We start from the raw sequence: 17,092 nt of genomic DNA on the forward strand, positions 1-17,092 counted from the left end.
TCCCAGACCCAATTGCTACTGAAATAGTCTGCTGGAGAAGAATTGTTATTGGCCCGTTTCCTTTGGAGTTCAGAAACCGTGCACATAACGAGTCCACTGGGGACGATTGAAACCGTGGTTTTCTTTCCACCCGCGCACCACCTGAAGCGATCCCTTGCTCATCACGGAGCACCGATGGCATAGGGGATACTTAAAGTGGTAGGTGAGTGGAAAGAGAAAGGTTGAGAATCACTGCATTAAAGTCTAGCTGGAAAGATACAATCAACACAATAGTATAAATGACCACTTTATGCCAAGATCGAGAAATAAATCATAAATATCAAAGGATAGATAGATTCACCAGTTGCAGTAGGTGCAAGAAGAAAAGTGATGTTTCACACTTTTCATGGGGAAGATCTATTATTTTCTTTATCAATATTTTAATTGAATTTTATATAACCTACAGAAAGGAATGATGCTTAAAATTAATACAGACTGTAACAGAGCCCACAAGCACAAAATCTCAGGCAACAGTATTCAGAGGTAAATTGAAAAAAAAGGAAAAGAAAAAAAGCATTATAATTAACTAATCGAAACCCCAAACCATTCCTAAGTTGCGTGGCAATACATTAAAAAAAACCTGCCAGTAGAAATAAAAAGAATTGCATAATCACAAGAACTGATTAAGATTCCCGTTAGAGGTTATGAAAAAAATATCAAAAAAAGAAATGGAAGATCTTAAGGCAATCACTGATCTCAAGCATTAGAGTAAATGATTAAAAACCTATTAAATTGAACTATTAGAAGATGGAAATTGCATATAATAAGTGATTTCTCTTGTGCATTTACTGTTTCATTTGAGTATCCTCCACTCAGTTGCCACTGGTAAAACAAAGGGGCCACATTTTTCCATGTGTTAATGAATTTGAATGAGGCAGTCCCTCCTGTACAATCAAAGGGCAAGATTGGTTACACATCAAATTCGATTTTAAGCAAATCATCAAATATTTAATGCACAAAGAATCAATACATTCTGACACCCCCCTCACTAATTGCAAGCAATAGAATGCCTTGTGGAAAATAAACCTTTAAAGGAGGTTCAGCCCAATCCCGTCACCAGCCTGTCTCCCGCTCCCCACCCCCATCTGCTTTTCACAGTCTCCCTGGTCTGCTCTTCCCTTTTCCCCACTCACCCACCACCTTAGGCACTTCCTGCTGTCATCGCAGTAAGTGCAGATCTTGTCCCTGCATCTTCCCCCCACCCCCCCACTTCACTTCCAGACAGGGCCACAAATAGACCTTTCAGGTGAGGGAGATCTTCACAAGCACAACCCAATCTACTTCATTCAGTGTGGCCTCCTCTACAGGTGAGATCTAAACAGTGGAGGATTAACCATCACCAGGGCCCCGAGGCTGAGCTTTAGTCAGGCCTCCCCTGACCTTCCCCTCCCCCCCCCCCCCATCCCCTCCACCCATCCCCTCCACCCTTCATTGAATAGAATAAAGTGATGTCACATTAGATAACATATTAGGGGTCTCCAAAGTGGTCAATATCAACCCATGGTTGGGGGGGTGGGGGTCGATGGGACTATCCAAGGCCTCAAGAAATGCCGGGGAGTGGGTCAATTGAACTTTTGGGGTTGAAAGAATTGTAGAGTCCGAGGTCCCCACTCCGCCAGGAGCTGAGGTTCCTGCTCCTGCTGGTACCCCCTCCCTTCTGGGCCTCTAGGCTTAAGCCTACTCAGCCTAATGGTTAATCCGCCACAAGATCTAAGCAGATTTGGTGGGCATTTCACTGGACAATCATGGTCTGTTTGTGGGTCGTACCATGAACTTCCAATAGTCAATCCTTTCAATTCTTAGCATCATTTCCAAACTAGCCTGTCTGTCCTCAGTCTCATTCATTGCCAGCTTGGGCCAAACTTAAACCGGAGGAGCAGTACATCGCATTCTTCCCTGGCCAGAATTAAGCCCAACAGCATGAACATCCGTTTTTCTAATTTTAGTTAACCCCCCCAGCTCAATTTGGTTCCACTGTATCCATCTCCTTTTAACCGACTCCTGGTTTTCTTTTACCTCTCTAACTTTCCCTTCTCCCTGCCCAATGATCTTTCCTTCTACCTAACTTCTCCCACCTTTTGTCTGACACCCTATCACCTATTGGCCTGTTCTCCCTTCATCTATCACCTCTTCTTACTTTAGTCTCCTTAAAGCAGGGGTGGCCAAACTATGGCTCCCAGGCCAACAGCACCCCATTCCCTATCTTTAAGTGGCCCAGGGTGAATTTTAAAAATAAAATGGAATATGGCCCATTAGAAGATTGTGTCTCGAACAATAAATTGTATGTACATTCCTCCTCTTCTTAGTTTCAATACAAAATGTTGCTGCCATTTTGAACAACTATTAGACCGACCATTGAAATGCTACTCATTGTAAACGTTTACCTCAGTTAACAAAAGCATGTACCTCAGTTTAAAAAATGTTTACCACAGTTATTTAAACATGGCAGAAATGAAAAGATGGAAAATAGCAAGGGAGTGCCAAAAATTTCATCACAGTGGGAAAATGAACACTTTTTCACAGAAGTCAAGGGGAAGTGTGTTTGTTTGATTTTCAAGGAATCTGTTAACTTAAATAGCCCATCTACACATTGCAACATAATCATCAAGGTGGATACTTGGGCCATGAACTGGATTCACTGAGAGTTGTGGAGGAATGTTGGAGACAGCTTTGTCGCTTTCTTAGTCTTTTCTCCTGTTCTTATTTTGCACCCAGCTTTTTATTTTCCACTGCTTTTGAATGAGAGTTTTTAAAGAGTTTTATTGTGTACATTTAAATTAAATTAAAGAGCAGCAGATACAGAAATGCCTACCCTAATACGTGAGCACATCAATAAACCTGCAATGTTAGCAGTTAAACTGTTCAGTAGTGTCAAATAGTTATTTTAATATAAAATAAATTTTTGGTGTCAGAGGTTTTCTGGTCTAAAAACACTGATTTTCCTGCAGTGTACGGGCTTAATATTGTTTGACCCATGCCTCTTACTTATCTGGATGTGGCCCACAACCAAAAAGATTTGGCCACTCCCGTAAAAAGGGTCCTGACCCAAGGGGGTGACTGTCTGTTCCTACCCATAGATGTTGCCTGACTTGTGGAGTTCCCCCAGCAGGTCATTGTCTCAAGATTTCACCATCTGCCATTTTTGTCTTTCTTGAAAGGAGGTGACTGCAAAACGACACTCAAAACACTCATTGTAACTGCAGCATCCAGATCAATTTTACAATTTTTTAAACATTTTTAAACACAGTTGAACAGCCCTTACCCAAATACTAATTTAAAGAAATAAAAATGCTTTCAGTCAATTCGTCACATGCTAATTTACATGTCACTACCCAAACAATTTGGCAATCCTCCATAAAATTATGTGCATAAATTTGAATGCCAAACTCCATTCACTTACTGCAATTAAATTTTCCTGTTGTGCATTATGTACAGCTCTTATGTGCGATCTAATTCAGTTAAAATTATTATAGCTGTAACACAGGCTGAGAATCACATGCCGACAAACCAAAAAATAACATATTTGTAGATGATGCAAAGATTGGAAGCATTGTGGACAGTGAAAAAGGCTTTCAAAGCTTGAAGTCAGATCTGGACCAGTTGGAAAAACGGGCTGAAGTATGGCAGATGGAATTTAATGCAGACAAGTGTGAGGTGTTGCATTTTGGAAGGACAATCCAAGAAAGGACGTGCACGGTAAATGGCAGGGCACTGAGGAGTGCAGGAGATCAGAGGGATCTGGGAATATAGATTCATAATTCCCTGAAAGCACCATCACAGGTGGATATGGGAATAAAGAGAATTTTTGGCATATTGGCCTTCATAAATCAGAGTATAGGAGTCGGGATGTTATGGTGAAGTTGTTCAAGATGTTGGTGAGTCCAAATTTGGAGCATTGTGTGCAGTTTTGATCACCTATCCTCAGAAAAGTTATCAATAAGATTTAAAAAGGGCAGAGAAGATTTACTAGGATGTTGCCAGGACTTCAGGAACCGGGTTAGAGGGAAAGGTTAAACAGGTTAGGACTTTATTCCCTGGGGCATAGAAGAATGAGGGGGGATTTGATAGTGGTATTGAAAATTATGCAGGGCATAGAAAGAGTAAATGCAAATAGGCTTTTTCTGCTGATGTTAGGTGAGATACAAACTACAGGACATGGGTTAAGAAGTGAAAGGGGAAAAGATTATTGGGAGCATTAGGGGGAACCTCTTCACAGAGAGTGGTGGGAATGTGGAATCAAAGTGCAGCTGAAGTGGTGAATGCAGGCTCAATTTTTACATTTAAGAAAAGTTTGGACATGTAAATGGATGGGAGAAGTATGGAGGGCTATGGACTGGGTGCGGGTCAGTGGCACTAGGAAGAATAAGAGTTTGGCGTAGATGAGAATGGCTGAAGAGTCTGTTTTCTGTGCTGTAATGTTCTGTGGTTCCAGACAGGAAGTGAAGTGTACATTTTGGAAACCTATTCCACTACAACATCAACTGAAATTTGACCCGTGACATTCATAAATGTCCTTCTGTATGAACTGTTTCTACAATATCCTGATTAATATTCGGGTCAGCTCCTGAACATTGGCTGAAATGAATTCACTTTCCCCTAATTTCCAGAATTATTCCTACAATACTGTGAAAACTGTGCTTGGATGTCTCATATTTGTGGCTTTAGATGCTGCCTGACCTGTTGAGTATTTCCAGCATCTTTAGTTTTAGTTTAAAACTGGATGATTATAACATCATACGGCATGAAAACTGTCCCTTCAGCCCAGCTCATCCATGCTGACTGAGATGTCTGTCCATGCCTTTTTTCCAGGCCCATTCCTGCATGTGCCAAAATGCATTTTAAAACACTTTGTTGGCATCTGCCTCTCCATTCTCTTCTGGAAGTTTATCCCACTATTCTCAGAGGGGGGCAGAAGTCGCCCTTCAGATCTAGTTTAATTTGTTTCTCCTTAACCTGTGTTCCTTCAGTCTTAGTCACCTCTACTCTTGGAGAAAGCCTATGATTCTCCACCCTTGTAACTTTATAAGGTCATTGCTTTGCCAGGATATCAAAGGGAATTTGTCATGACCCAGTTCAAGGGTAGGGTTGAACTGAGGGACCAAAGGACTAATCTCTGCGTTTGCATGGTCATGAATCATTTGGTACCTTTGGATTGCCAAGGCACAGGTCCAATTTCTCCTTCAGCTCCGCAGACCCGATTACTTTGAAACATCAATTTTGATTTAGCTGCAAACCTGAGTCGTTCCCCCCCCCCCACCCACCAAACAGAGAGAACAACACAGTTCAAACTGTCTGGTCCACATGGCCTGCTTCTGTTCCGAATGATTTGTTTCACTACCATTCAGTAACTCACAAGATTGTTCACTAAATTACAATTGACGTTGTTTTAAAAAAAAAGTAAAGGAAGGATCAACTTTGGGTTTTTTCCCCCCCTCAGATGTGAAAATGGTAGAAACAGAAAACAACTGTTGTTAGCCCCAAGGATTAATCGAGAAGGAAATAGCAATTCAATAGGAACTTCATAAGACCGCAGTCAGTACAAATTGGAAATGTCGTCTCCTCCTCATTGATTATCAACACAGGCGCACCTCAACGATGTGTGCTTAGCCCACTGGTTTACTCATTAGACTCCCAAGACTGTGTGGCCAGGCACAATTCTAATGCTATCTACAAATTTGCCAATAACACCACAGTTGTTGACAGAATCACAAACGGCAATGAGGAAGCGTACAGGAGGGAGATAGATCAGCTCGTTGAATGGTGTCACACCAACAACCTTGCACTCAATGTTAGCAAAGCCAAGTCAGTGGAACACGACCCAGTCCTCATTGAGGGCTCAGTAGGGGAGAGAGTCAACATCTCCAAGGATCTGCCCTGAAGCCTCTATGTCGATGCAATCACAAAGAAGGCTCCTCTCTTCAAAGACCCCCACCACCCAGGTCATGCCCTCTTCACTCTGCTACCACCAGGAAAAAGGTACAGGAACCTAAAGATGAGCACTCAGAAGCACAAGGACAGCTTCTTCCCCGCCACCATCAGATTCCTGAATGATCAATGAATCGGACACTGCCTGACTTTTCATGGACTATTTTGAAAATAATTATTGTTGTAAAAGTGGTTTGCCTGATGCAAAAAAACACTGAATTTCCTGACTTTTTCAGGACAATAAATTCTGAACTGATTCTGAATATCTGAACAACACCTCTATTCATGTCCATCAGTGCTTATGTCTCCTCTCAGTTCTCCATACCTAATTCAGAATATTCCATTACTTTCTCCCTCAAGGGTCTGAAACAGCTTCCTCTTTGATGCATTCACATTTTATGGATGAGAAGTTCCAGAATTCAGCCATTCCATGAGAATCCCTTGGCAATCTTTCTAGGTCAGGCAGTCCCTTGGGTCTGATGGGATTGCTTTTCTGGAAGTCATCATGGGCCCAATGGGCTGAAGAGCTTCACTGTGTGAAAGTAATGTATGCCACCAGTGAGTTAGAACTATAGAACACTACAACAGAGAAACCGGTCTCTCTTGGCCCATCGAGTCCATGTCAAAATATTTTTCCACCTAGTTCAATCACCAAGCTCTCCATTCCCTTGCTGTCCATGCATCTATCCAAATTTCTCTAAAAATATTCAAATCAAATCCACATCCACCACTTCCACTTGCAGTTCATTCCACAACCTCAACACCCTTTGAAGGAAAAAGTCCCCCCTCCCCAAGTGTTTCCTTTAAACATTTCACCTATCGCCCCAAATCCATGTCCTCCAATCATCGACTCACCCAGCCTCAGTGGAAAAAGCGTACGTGCATTTACCCTATCTATACCCCTCAAAATTTTTATACCTCTGTCAAATCTCCTCTCATTCTCCCACACACTCCAGGAAGAAAGTCCTAAAATACTCAACCTTTCCCTGTAATTTAGCTCCTCAAGACCCGGAAAAATCATTATTAATTTTCACTGCACTCTTTCAATCTTATTGTGATAGTACAGGATACTATCACCAATGTATATATTTACATATAGTAGTAGTGATTGGCTACTGGCAGGTCATAAAGGGCTGCTCCTCACCAGACCCAGGTCAGTCTGGACTGGTCAACCTCGATGTAATATGCTCCAGTCTTTTGCTTGGTTTGAGTCAACAAGTCTTTGAGTCATTTGACGCGCTACACTTATTGATATCTTTCTGTATCTTCTGTACTCCTTAAACCCACCAAATGATCTTTTGGACTCTTTATTCTCTGGCTGAGCCACAGCCTTCAGATGTCCGGAGAACTGTTTTATTTTTCCTGTGAGGCACCGAGTTTCCAATCCAAGTTTGTGGTTAATTAGCTCACGTCTTTCAAATGAATGAAGGTAAATTTTGGGAGAGAAGACGCAAGTTTTACACAGTTATGGTGGACCACGGTAGCCAAGCCACTGAACAATCTGTCACTCCCATTGGTCAGCATCCCACACAGAGATGGTTTTCACTTACAGTCCCCTGCTACCAATGAACCACGTGTATACTTCATTCTTTGCACACAATCGCTCCCTTCCTTCAACCATGTAGGCTATTGTGTGGAGCTATTCATTTTTGGATAAATATATACATCCTCGACCCGGTCAATAATCATTTTTTATGCTTCAGTCGTTTTCCTACATTATTTAAGAATCAGAATTTATTGTCATGAACATGTCACGAAATTTGTTTTGTGGCAGCATTATAGTGCAAAATTTGCTAACAATTACATTTTAAAAGCAAATAAATAGTGCAAGAAAAATAGGAGAAAGTGAGCTGGTGTCTGTGGTTCCTTGTCCATTCAGAAATCTGATGGCAGAGGGGAAGAAGCTTTCTTAAGACACCGCCTCTTTTAGATGACCTCGATGGAGGGAAGACTGGTGCCTGAAACGTCGCTGGCCGAGTTAACAACTCTCTGGAGTTTTTTTTACTTGTCCTGTGCATTGGAAGCTCCATACCAGACAGTGAGGCGCATGTGCATGCGCAACTCAATGGCGACTTCTCCACACATTAATAAAGACTCTTTGTAAGTAAGCTGCATTCAGACTCATTACTTCTCAGGCCTGCCTAAGTTATTCTTACCATCACACATGGAAGGAACTCAAGGGAGACCCATGCAATCACAGGGAGAATGTCAAAGGGGTCAGGAGTAAAGCTGTGAGGTAGTATCACTGATCACTGTTCCACACACTTGTTCCTGCAAGTAGCAAAACAATCATCCACTTCATTTTTTCCTTGGATTTGAAAGGACCTTGTTAAAAAGTTGGTTCATTTTATTTAACAAACGTCCTCAAAATGTGCATGAAAACAATTAAAATACTTCTCTTTATTGTTTCTTAGTGAGAAAAGGTTTTTATTTATCTGGGCCTTTTGCCAATACAAAATCCCACACTATCTGTAAGCAGTTTGTACGTTCTCCCCATGTCTGTGTGCATTCTCCGGGGGCTCCCACTGTTCAAAACAATGTACCAGAGTTAGAGGTTAACGGGGTGTAAATTGGGCGACACGGACTCGTGGGCTGAAATGGCCTGTAACCATGTCTAAGTTTAAAAAAAAATTAAAAATGACTCTCCCCTCTGATGGGAGAAAAGTACAAACTCAATGGATTGAGTAGCACTGGTGGGAGAAGAAGAATGGTTGGCATTCTGGAATATCACCTTGCATCCAGACCATTCTTTTTCTCCTACTGATGCTGCCTGACCTGCTGGGTACCTCCACCAGATATGTTTATTGCTTCAGGTTCCAGAATCTACAGTCTCATGAGTGCCTTCAGGGAACACCAGTGATCTGAGAAACAGACTGGACTTGGTATTCTAAAATGGCTTCTTAATAATTAGGAAAACAACCTAATGATTTTAATATCAGTGAACTCACCTCATTGGAATCCCGCACCATGGCTGAAGCTTCTTGCTTCAATTCTGCTGGTAACTTCTTGTTCTTCTCTCTGAAATAGAGACAAGGTTAAATTTACAGTATACAGTAGTTATGAGGGAATACCATCACTGCAATGCTGTACAAACATATTGATTAAAAAAAATCTTGCATCTATTATCATTGAGCACCTCCCATATCAAGGACAGTTCCTTTCCTGATGTTATCAGACTCTTGACTGGACCACCATTAGTACAAGATGATGCCATGCAGGGTGGCCAACCTTTTAATTATTAATTTAGACATACTGCATAGTAACAGGCTGTTTCAGCCCACGAGTCTGCACCGCCCAATTAATCTACAGCTCCGGTACGGATCTGTGGGCCAAAATAGCCTGTTACCATGCTGTACATCTAAATTAAAAATTAAAAGGTTGGCCATCCCTGATTATACATTTTCTCTTTGTTTAATTTTCTTTAATTCTAACACTATGTTTTTATTTCTGCAGTACCAGCTGTAGGATGCCAAGGATGACTTGGCTGGCTTGCACATACATCAGAGTTTCTGCACTGATTCTCGGAACATGTGATTATCAACAACCAGTGCTAATACCTGGGAAAATCACAGAGGTCATTTTCTTGATAATAGCAGCTACCTGCTGCTGCCTGCGCGGACCTCAAGGCATAACAATCCAGGTCACGATGATTTTAACAGATACGGAGGGCAAGCGTCCACCCAAAATTGATCTCCAGCAGTTTCCTTGACAAATTCAGAGCCTTCCCACACTCTTCTCCTCACTGAACTGTGCATACAAAGTTCTTGGCCTTCATGCTTCAGGGGTCCAGGGGTTCCTGCAAGCTTCCCTCTCATCTCTCGGACTCCAGCTACAGTTCTCTAGGCCCCAGTGGGCAGATGCTCTTCCAAACTCAAAGCTATTCCCGCCAGCGAATCCTTTCACAACAATTTCAAAACTCATTGTGATATCCACCGAGAAGATCAAAGGCACAGGCGTACTGTATGTTATCAAGTCATCTAACATCATAACCTGCACATAAAACCACAACTCTTTGACCGCACTGGGTTAAAGTCCTACACAGCAGTAGAGCAGTTCACAACTAATCGTCAATTTCTCCATGGCAACTCGGGATGGGCAATGCACACCAGGTTTCCACTGAAGCCCACACCCCAAGCATCACTTTTAGTAATACATATCTGCAAAGTCAGTTAGAGGTTTGCCAGAAGCTTTTCACCAAATTACTTATCATTACCTTACCGCGCTAGAATACCTTTCACACTCGATTATGTACTTCTAAATATTGATTAAAAAGGAAAAAAAACACAGATGCTGGAAATCTACAGAAGAGGGAACCCCTCAGTCGGTCAGGCAACGTGTGGAAAAAGAAACAATACTTCAGATCAACAACCTTTCATCAGAATGCTTTGCCTTTAAAGTGTAAACATTGTTGTAATGCAGTGAAATGCATGCTCAGCAAGTTCCAACAAATGACAAACAAGAACTAGCTCTTCCTTGAATAATGCTGATGGAATTTTGATACACAAACATAGACTTAGCCAATTGCAAAGAAGATTCAGCCCAGGGTCGGCGCCAAGGAGGGGGGCATCCATGGGCATTGTTTCCTCCAAACGTGGCGCTGTGCTCCCCCCATATGGTCACGGCTATGCCTCACCATCAGAGCAGCACCCACCCACATCACTATCATGGGTCAACCGTCACTAGCGTCTAGTTTGATGCACGCCAGCAACTCTCGATCCACCCCCGCTGCATCACTAGTGTCTAGCTTGTGATGCTTGACGCAATAAAAGCAGTGCTTTCGTCTGCTACGTCGGAGGGTGTTAATGTGCGACAGCAGGTAGGACCAGCATCCGCCACCCTCCCCCCCACCCCGCTAAGTGAGTTTAAGAGCATTGCACTGTGCCCCCCGCTAACATGCCAATGCCCCCCTCTAATATTTGTTCTGGTGTCGACCCTGATACAACTTCAGTTTCAACAGTGAAAGGAGCATCTGTGGCATTACTGGAGTCCAAAGTGGATATATATATGAGAGGAGCTCATGATCCAACAGCTAATGTTCTGACTGAATCACCTTTGACGATGGACAAAACATGCAGGATGATGCAAATCCACAAATGGCAAATCTCATCAAATTATTAAACAGGCATCAGGGGTTCAGGATGGAACAAATGGTGAGGAACACCAACACATTTTCCACCAGTTCCTTGCTGCTGCTTAACCATTCAAAATGATCACCTACCCATCTGTTGTGATGAATATTTGTTTCACCAATTTTTGAATTTCTTCATGCAGAGCATATGTTTCCCTCTTTACTTGTGATTTCTTTTGTTTCCAATTTGAGCTCCTGATGAGAATCAAACTGCAGCTAAGTTTTACAAGTTCAAAGATTCCAAACTGTCAGAAAAGGATGCCTCCAAATGGAGGAAGAGACCAGACCTGATTCAACGTATGCATCTTGCTAACACCCATGTGAACACAGCAAACTGAATTCCAAAACACTTCATGACTGAATGGTAACAGTCACTTCCCTTCCCTGAAAAAAACACCACTAAGGACAAGATTCCAAGAGTAAAAAGTGAAGTAAAAAGTCAGGAGACTGGAAAATGGGATGTGCCATTTGCTTTCTCTGAGATTTGCTCTCTGACCAAAACAAAATCTCTGGTTAGGGTATCAGGGTGAAAGCTCTCAGCTATAATTTTTACATAAGCAGCAGATTCTGGTAATGATGGATAGCGACACCAGAATTAGGGCAACTGGGGAAAATGTTTGCAATGGGGATACCAATCCTGTGAGCCTCAGTATCCATCTACCCAACCACATTACGGTGCTAGCAATGAAACTCCTCCAATAAGATTCCCACGTTCTTGAGGAATCATCTTGATTCTTTTTTTTTAAATTTTTTTTCTATAAATATACATATGAAAGCTTTCCATTTTCAAAATATGGAAACATAAATACATATTTATATAACTTCCTTTTTTCTTACAAAACAAAACAACTCCTTCCTTCCCTCTCACTTCCCAGTGTAAATCCATTAGGGCTTACAATTGGGTTTAAAAAAGAAAATCTTCTTTGGGGAGGTCACTTATAATAAGAGCACATTTTAATATTTGGGCCCCTATGTAGTCCAGATATGGTTGCCATATTTTTATCGATGTCATATTTATCTTTTAGATTGTATGGGATTTTTTTTCCTCCATAGGTATACAATTATTCACGTCTGTCTTCCATCGTGCTATCTGCAGAGGGAAGTCAGACTTCCAAGTCATCGCAACATTTTTTTTCTGCCACAGCTTAAACTTGTGCCTTGCTTTCATGCCCTCCACTTCAGCACAACCCTGCCTTTTTAATATAAAAATCCTCCCCCACTCCCACTCTGAAATTGGTTAGAAAACCTCAATAATTTAGTAGAAAATAGTTCATTGATGAAAGGTCATTGAATTAAAACGTTACGTTTGTTTCTTTACAGATCCAGGTTGAGTCACTGTATTTAAGTTTTTTTCTTGTAATTATTTCAGTTTGCAAGCAGCTGTAATCATTTCTTCTAGTTTATTTATATTCCCTCAGAGTTCTAATTTGCAAATCAGATGGCTTTAAACCAGTGGTTTTCAAACTGACAGCCTAAACTCACATACCACCTTAAGTAATCCCTATGCCATAAGTGCTCTGTGATTAGTAAGGGATTGCTTAAGGTGGTCTGTGAGTGGGAAGGTTGAGAACCACTGCTCGAGACCCAGCTGTTACTGAAATATTTTGCATGAGAAAAATTGTCATTGGCCCCTTTCCTTTGGAGTTATGAAACCGTGCACATAACGAGTCAATTAGGTACGATTAAAACAGTGGTTTTCAAACTTTTTCTTTCCACTCACATACCACCTTAAGCAATCCCTTACTAATCACAGAGCACGATTGGCATAGGGAAGACTTAAGGTGGAAAGTGAGTTTGGGAGGCAGTTTGAAAATCACTGCTTTGAATGATTAGACCAGATTGATGTCTATGTGTTTTATTCCACTGAACAATAGTCGAACAATTCTCAACCAAGTCTGGACTTGCTTTGTATTTAGAAGTAAACAAATCAACGTGTGCAAAAAAAGATTGTCTAGTCTTGTTGAAGTCAGTGGGAGAGTATCACGTGCACATTGCCAGCTGCATTTTCCGCCACACCTGCCAGGAAGATTATTCTCACGTATGATATCACATACCATCAGATTCAAGGACAGCTTCTTTCCTGCCATCATCAGATTTCTGAATGAACCACTATAGTAAATTTATGTTGTCTTTACACCATAACAACTGATCTCTCTGTAACTCTGCACTGTGTCTTATGAATGAGATATCGACTGGCCTGCCTGCAGAACGACCTTTATCACTGATTCATTGTACATGTGACAATAAACTTGAGCTTTCTGCTGTAAGTTACTATTGGACATCCTGATACCGCCGAATCTATGGAAGTCTGTCTTTCCTTTACAGCTCAATAAAGCACAGGTTCTATTTCAACTGTTACCGTCCGACAACCTTGCAAGCTTCTGAATGCAAGAGGTTCTAATTTCTTTTAAAGCTAAATATTTTTGTGCTGGCTTCTTTTCGAGATCAGCGCCATTGGCCATAATAATTTGTCAACAAGTCACTGATTCCCAAACATGGGCAAGGAGTCTTGATGATCAACTAGCATCCTCCCTTCAGACCTTTTGCCATCTGGAAGGCTGCCTGGAAGAAGCATTGAGAGTGGTTAAGACACAATGAGAATGACTCAATGTCCATCACCCAGAAATGACTCAGTGCCACCACTGCTGACGTAGTCCAGAAAGGTATTGGCAGCAGATTTTTATCTGAAAAGGGACAAAGAGGACACACGCAAACTCTAGTTTAACCTCTTCCTTATCAATCTACCAATGACCAATCTGCCTGTGTGAGAATGCTATGGGAAATTGAAATGGTTGGCTGCCGAGTTCAAGGTTAGATCCACAGACAGGACACCAAGAGTTGGAAGGGGTTTGGTATCACTGAGGTAGAGGAGACCATACCGAGTACATCAGATACAGTAGATTAGTTTGGCTGATGTACGTGTGAAGTTGTGCCTCACCTGGACTTTGTATGGAATTGACCATTTCAAATTCCCTTCACCGATCCCACAGAAATATGTCTGTCCTCAGCAACATCTATCACCAGGGTGAGGCCAAGCATGAACTCAGGGAAAAACACATCATAATCCTCCTGGACTGCCTTCAACACAGTGGCACAAACATTTATTTTTCTAATTTTACATAATCCTCCTCACCACCTTCATCTGGTTCCAATGTTTCCATCTCTTCTTTATACCTAGCCCCTTCCCAGCTTCCTTCACCCTACTTTTTAATCATCCCTTCCAACTGTGGGCCCAAGCTGATACGACGGACCATTTCTACCAAAGGATGCCATCTGACGAGCTAAGTTCCTTCAGCTTCTCACGCATCTGAAATGTTTGCAACCATCTTCAGTGAGAGATCTTTATCACCAGAGCCCAAAGGATCCATCCAAAGTGAATAAATCTCAGTTGACTGCAGTGATTCTCAACCTTTTTCCTTTCCACTCACATACCACTTTAAGTATTCCCTATGCTATCAGTACTCTATGATTAGCAAGGGATTGCTTAAGGTGGTCTGTGAGTGGGAAGGAAAGGTTGAGAACCACTACTCTAGACCCAATTGTTACTGAAATATGTTGCTTAAAAAAAATGGTCTTGACCCATTTCCTTTGGAGCTATGAAACCGTGCACATAACGAGTCAATTAGGGACAATTAAAACAGTAGTTTTCCAACTTTTTCTTTCCATCCACATACCACCTTAAGCAATCCCCTACTAATCACAGAGCACCTATGGCATAGGAATACTTAAAGTGGTATGTGAGGGGAAAGAAAAAGGTTGAGAACCACTGGCCCACTGGATAACAAATTTGTATTTGAGCTCTCTAACTAATCTATTCCAATATAGCCTTCATGGACTTTCATTTTGACAATCGGCCATTTCCTTGTCAATAGGCCACAAACATCAGCGAGCAGCAGAAGTCATCCTTAAAAGCATATTCTACTGATAACCTGCTCGAACTGCTCTGCTGTGTTCTGCTTAGATTGCACATTTCCAAGCATCATCACAGCTTTAGTCTAAACATGTATGAAGGAACTGGATTTCAGATTTGAAGCAGTGCTTAAACATGAAGATGTGGGATAGGAGTTCATTAGCCAAGCTGGAGGTCTGTGTGCCATGCTGGTCACCACACCAGAGGAAGAATGTGATTGCATTGGAGAGATTTGCCAGGAGGGAGGGAGGATTTCAGTTATGGGGAGAGACTGGATTGGCTGGTTTTACCCTCTTGAAATAGAAGAGGCTGAGGTGATAGGTGATGAACCCCAAACTATTGTGAATGAGAGCAGAAAACCTTGTCCCACAACAGAGTTATCTAAAACAAGGCATCGGCTTAGGGTAGGAGACATAGATAAAGTCTTTTTCCCAGGGCAAACAATCAGAGAATGAAAGGGAATCAGGGAGAGATTTAAGAGGGATCTGGGGGACACATATTGAACAGAGGGTGATCTACATCTGGAACAAGCTGTCCGGAGGAAGGTATAGAGAGGATACGATGAAGAATACTGTTATTCAGAGGAAAGTGGAACACACTACACAAGTGAGTGTTGGACACATGGAATCTCACGACGTTTAATAGTATCCAGATGAGGACTTGAATAGCCAGGGATAGAAGATTACCAACCCAAGTATAAGATGGATATTTGACAACTGTAATGGACAGGATGGACTAAGGACCTACTTTGTCTTGCCATGGCACCAGGGTGCAGAGATAAAACTGGTCAGTGAGAGTTTCAGGGAAAAAACAAAGCCAAACAGCTTTTAATCATTCATGGTTTTCCCTCCATTAAAATGAGTTAGAAGCAGAAATGAAACATTTTTTTCCACATTGGCAAGCCCTGGATGAAGCTGTCTGCTCCTGTATGCAAAAAGACTTGGACAGTAACTGGGCACTGTCTGAGTCTGGAAGTATTGACCTCGACATTCACCAGTTCCCCAGCCATTCTGAGTGTCAGTATTGGCCTGAAATGGAACTGTTCCACGTCAGAAGATTAGTTTCCTGCACTGTCTGACTTACTGTTGCCTTTCAACTCTCCACAAGTTACAAGCCAGGAGAGTGATGGAGCGCCCTCCACTTAACTAAATGCAGCTCCAACAGCACTTAAAAGGCTTCAAGCAACCTTGCTGTTATGAAAGGATATTAACATCTTGTCAACATCTAACTAAAATAATTGCAGGATCCTCATCACTGTATAGAAAGTACAGGTTTAAGATGAGGGAGAGAGATTCAAGAAGGACCTCAGAGGCAACTTCTTCAGGGGGTAGTCAGTATCTAGACTGAGATGCCAGAATAAACTATAAAACTCAATACCATTGTGATACTCAAAAGGCATTTGGACATATTTATTAATAGGAATGGTTTAGAAGTTATATGTACCAAATACTATCCCAAAATACTGACTTGGCCTGCATGGACGAGTTGGGCCAAAGGGCCTGTATCTTACGGTACAACTCTATGGTCACTAAAACACTCAAATGATGCTTCCGAGGAAAATATTTTAATCGGTTGTGATGACTTGTCACTGCGTTCAACATTTTCTGCGATTTGTTGACACCACAAATGGGAAAAGTCAATAGTTCTTAGAAAGAACTGAAGAATTTGTGCTCGTTATTAGAATTTAATGTCTCTTGTCACTTTGCAATGAGAAACATTTTCAGGCACTCCTCAACTTATGACAGGGTTACATTCTGGTAAACCCATCTTAAGTCAAGAAAAAAAATAGAGGTATACCAACAGCAACACCAACAGCGTTGTATCAGTCCCTAGACTGATTCCACTATCCCACTCTCTCCCCACAGCACTTTATCACTGATTCCACTGCCCCGCTCTCTCCCGACAGTGCTGCATCAGTCCCCACACTGATCCCACTGTCCCGCTCTCTCCCGACAGCACTGTATCAGTCCCCACACCGATCCCACTGCCCCGCTCGCTCCCGACAGCACTGTATCAGTCCCTGCAAGCTTTCTGACTGAACTAAATGAAGCGATTGACCAAGGAGGTTACAAAAAATTCACCTTTTCTTC

The 17,092-nt window shown here is 41.9% G+C and overlaps 1 protein-coding gene across 3 annotated transcripts in view; it reads right to left on the reverse strand.

Annotated features, from left to right (window-relative positions):
- Positions 1-17,092, reverse strand: part of fam13c (family with sequence similarity 13 member C) — a 125,818-nt gene that overhangs the window by 53,026 nt on the left and 55,700 nt on the right. For all 3 annotated transcript variants that reach the window (XR_011345562.1, XM_069900695.1, XM_069900693.1), the window contains exon 5: positions 8,913-8,982. Coding sequence is in view for 2 of the 3 variants with exons in the window: in XM_069900695.1 (XP_069756796.1) it covers positions 8,913-8,982 (70 nt within the window). In the remaining variant the exon portion in view is untranslated. The remainder of the gene's footprint in view (positions 1-8,912; positions 8,983-17,092) is intronic.

This window comes from Narcine bancroftii, chromosome 10 (assembly GCF_036971445.1).
Source record: "Narcine bancroftii isolate sNarBan1 chromosome 10, sNarBan1.hap1, whole genome shotgun sequence".
In the NCBI taxonomy this organism is placed as follows: Eukaryota; Metazoa; Chordata; class Chondrichthyes; order Torpediniformes; family Narcinidae; genus Narcine; species Narcine bancroftii.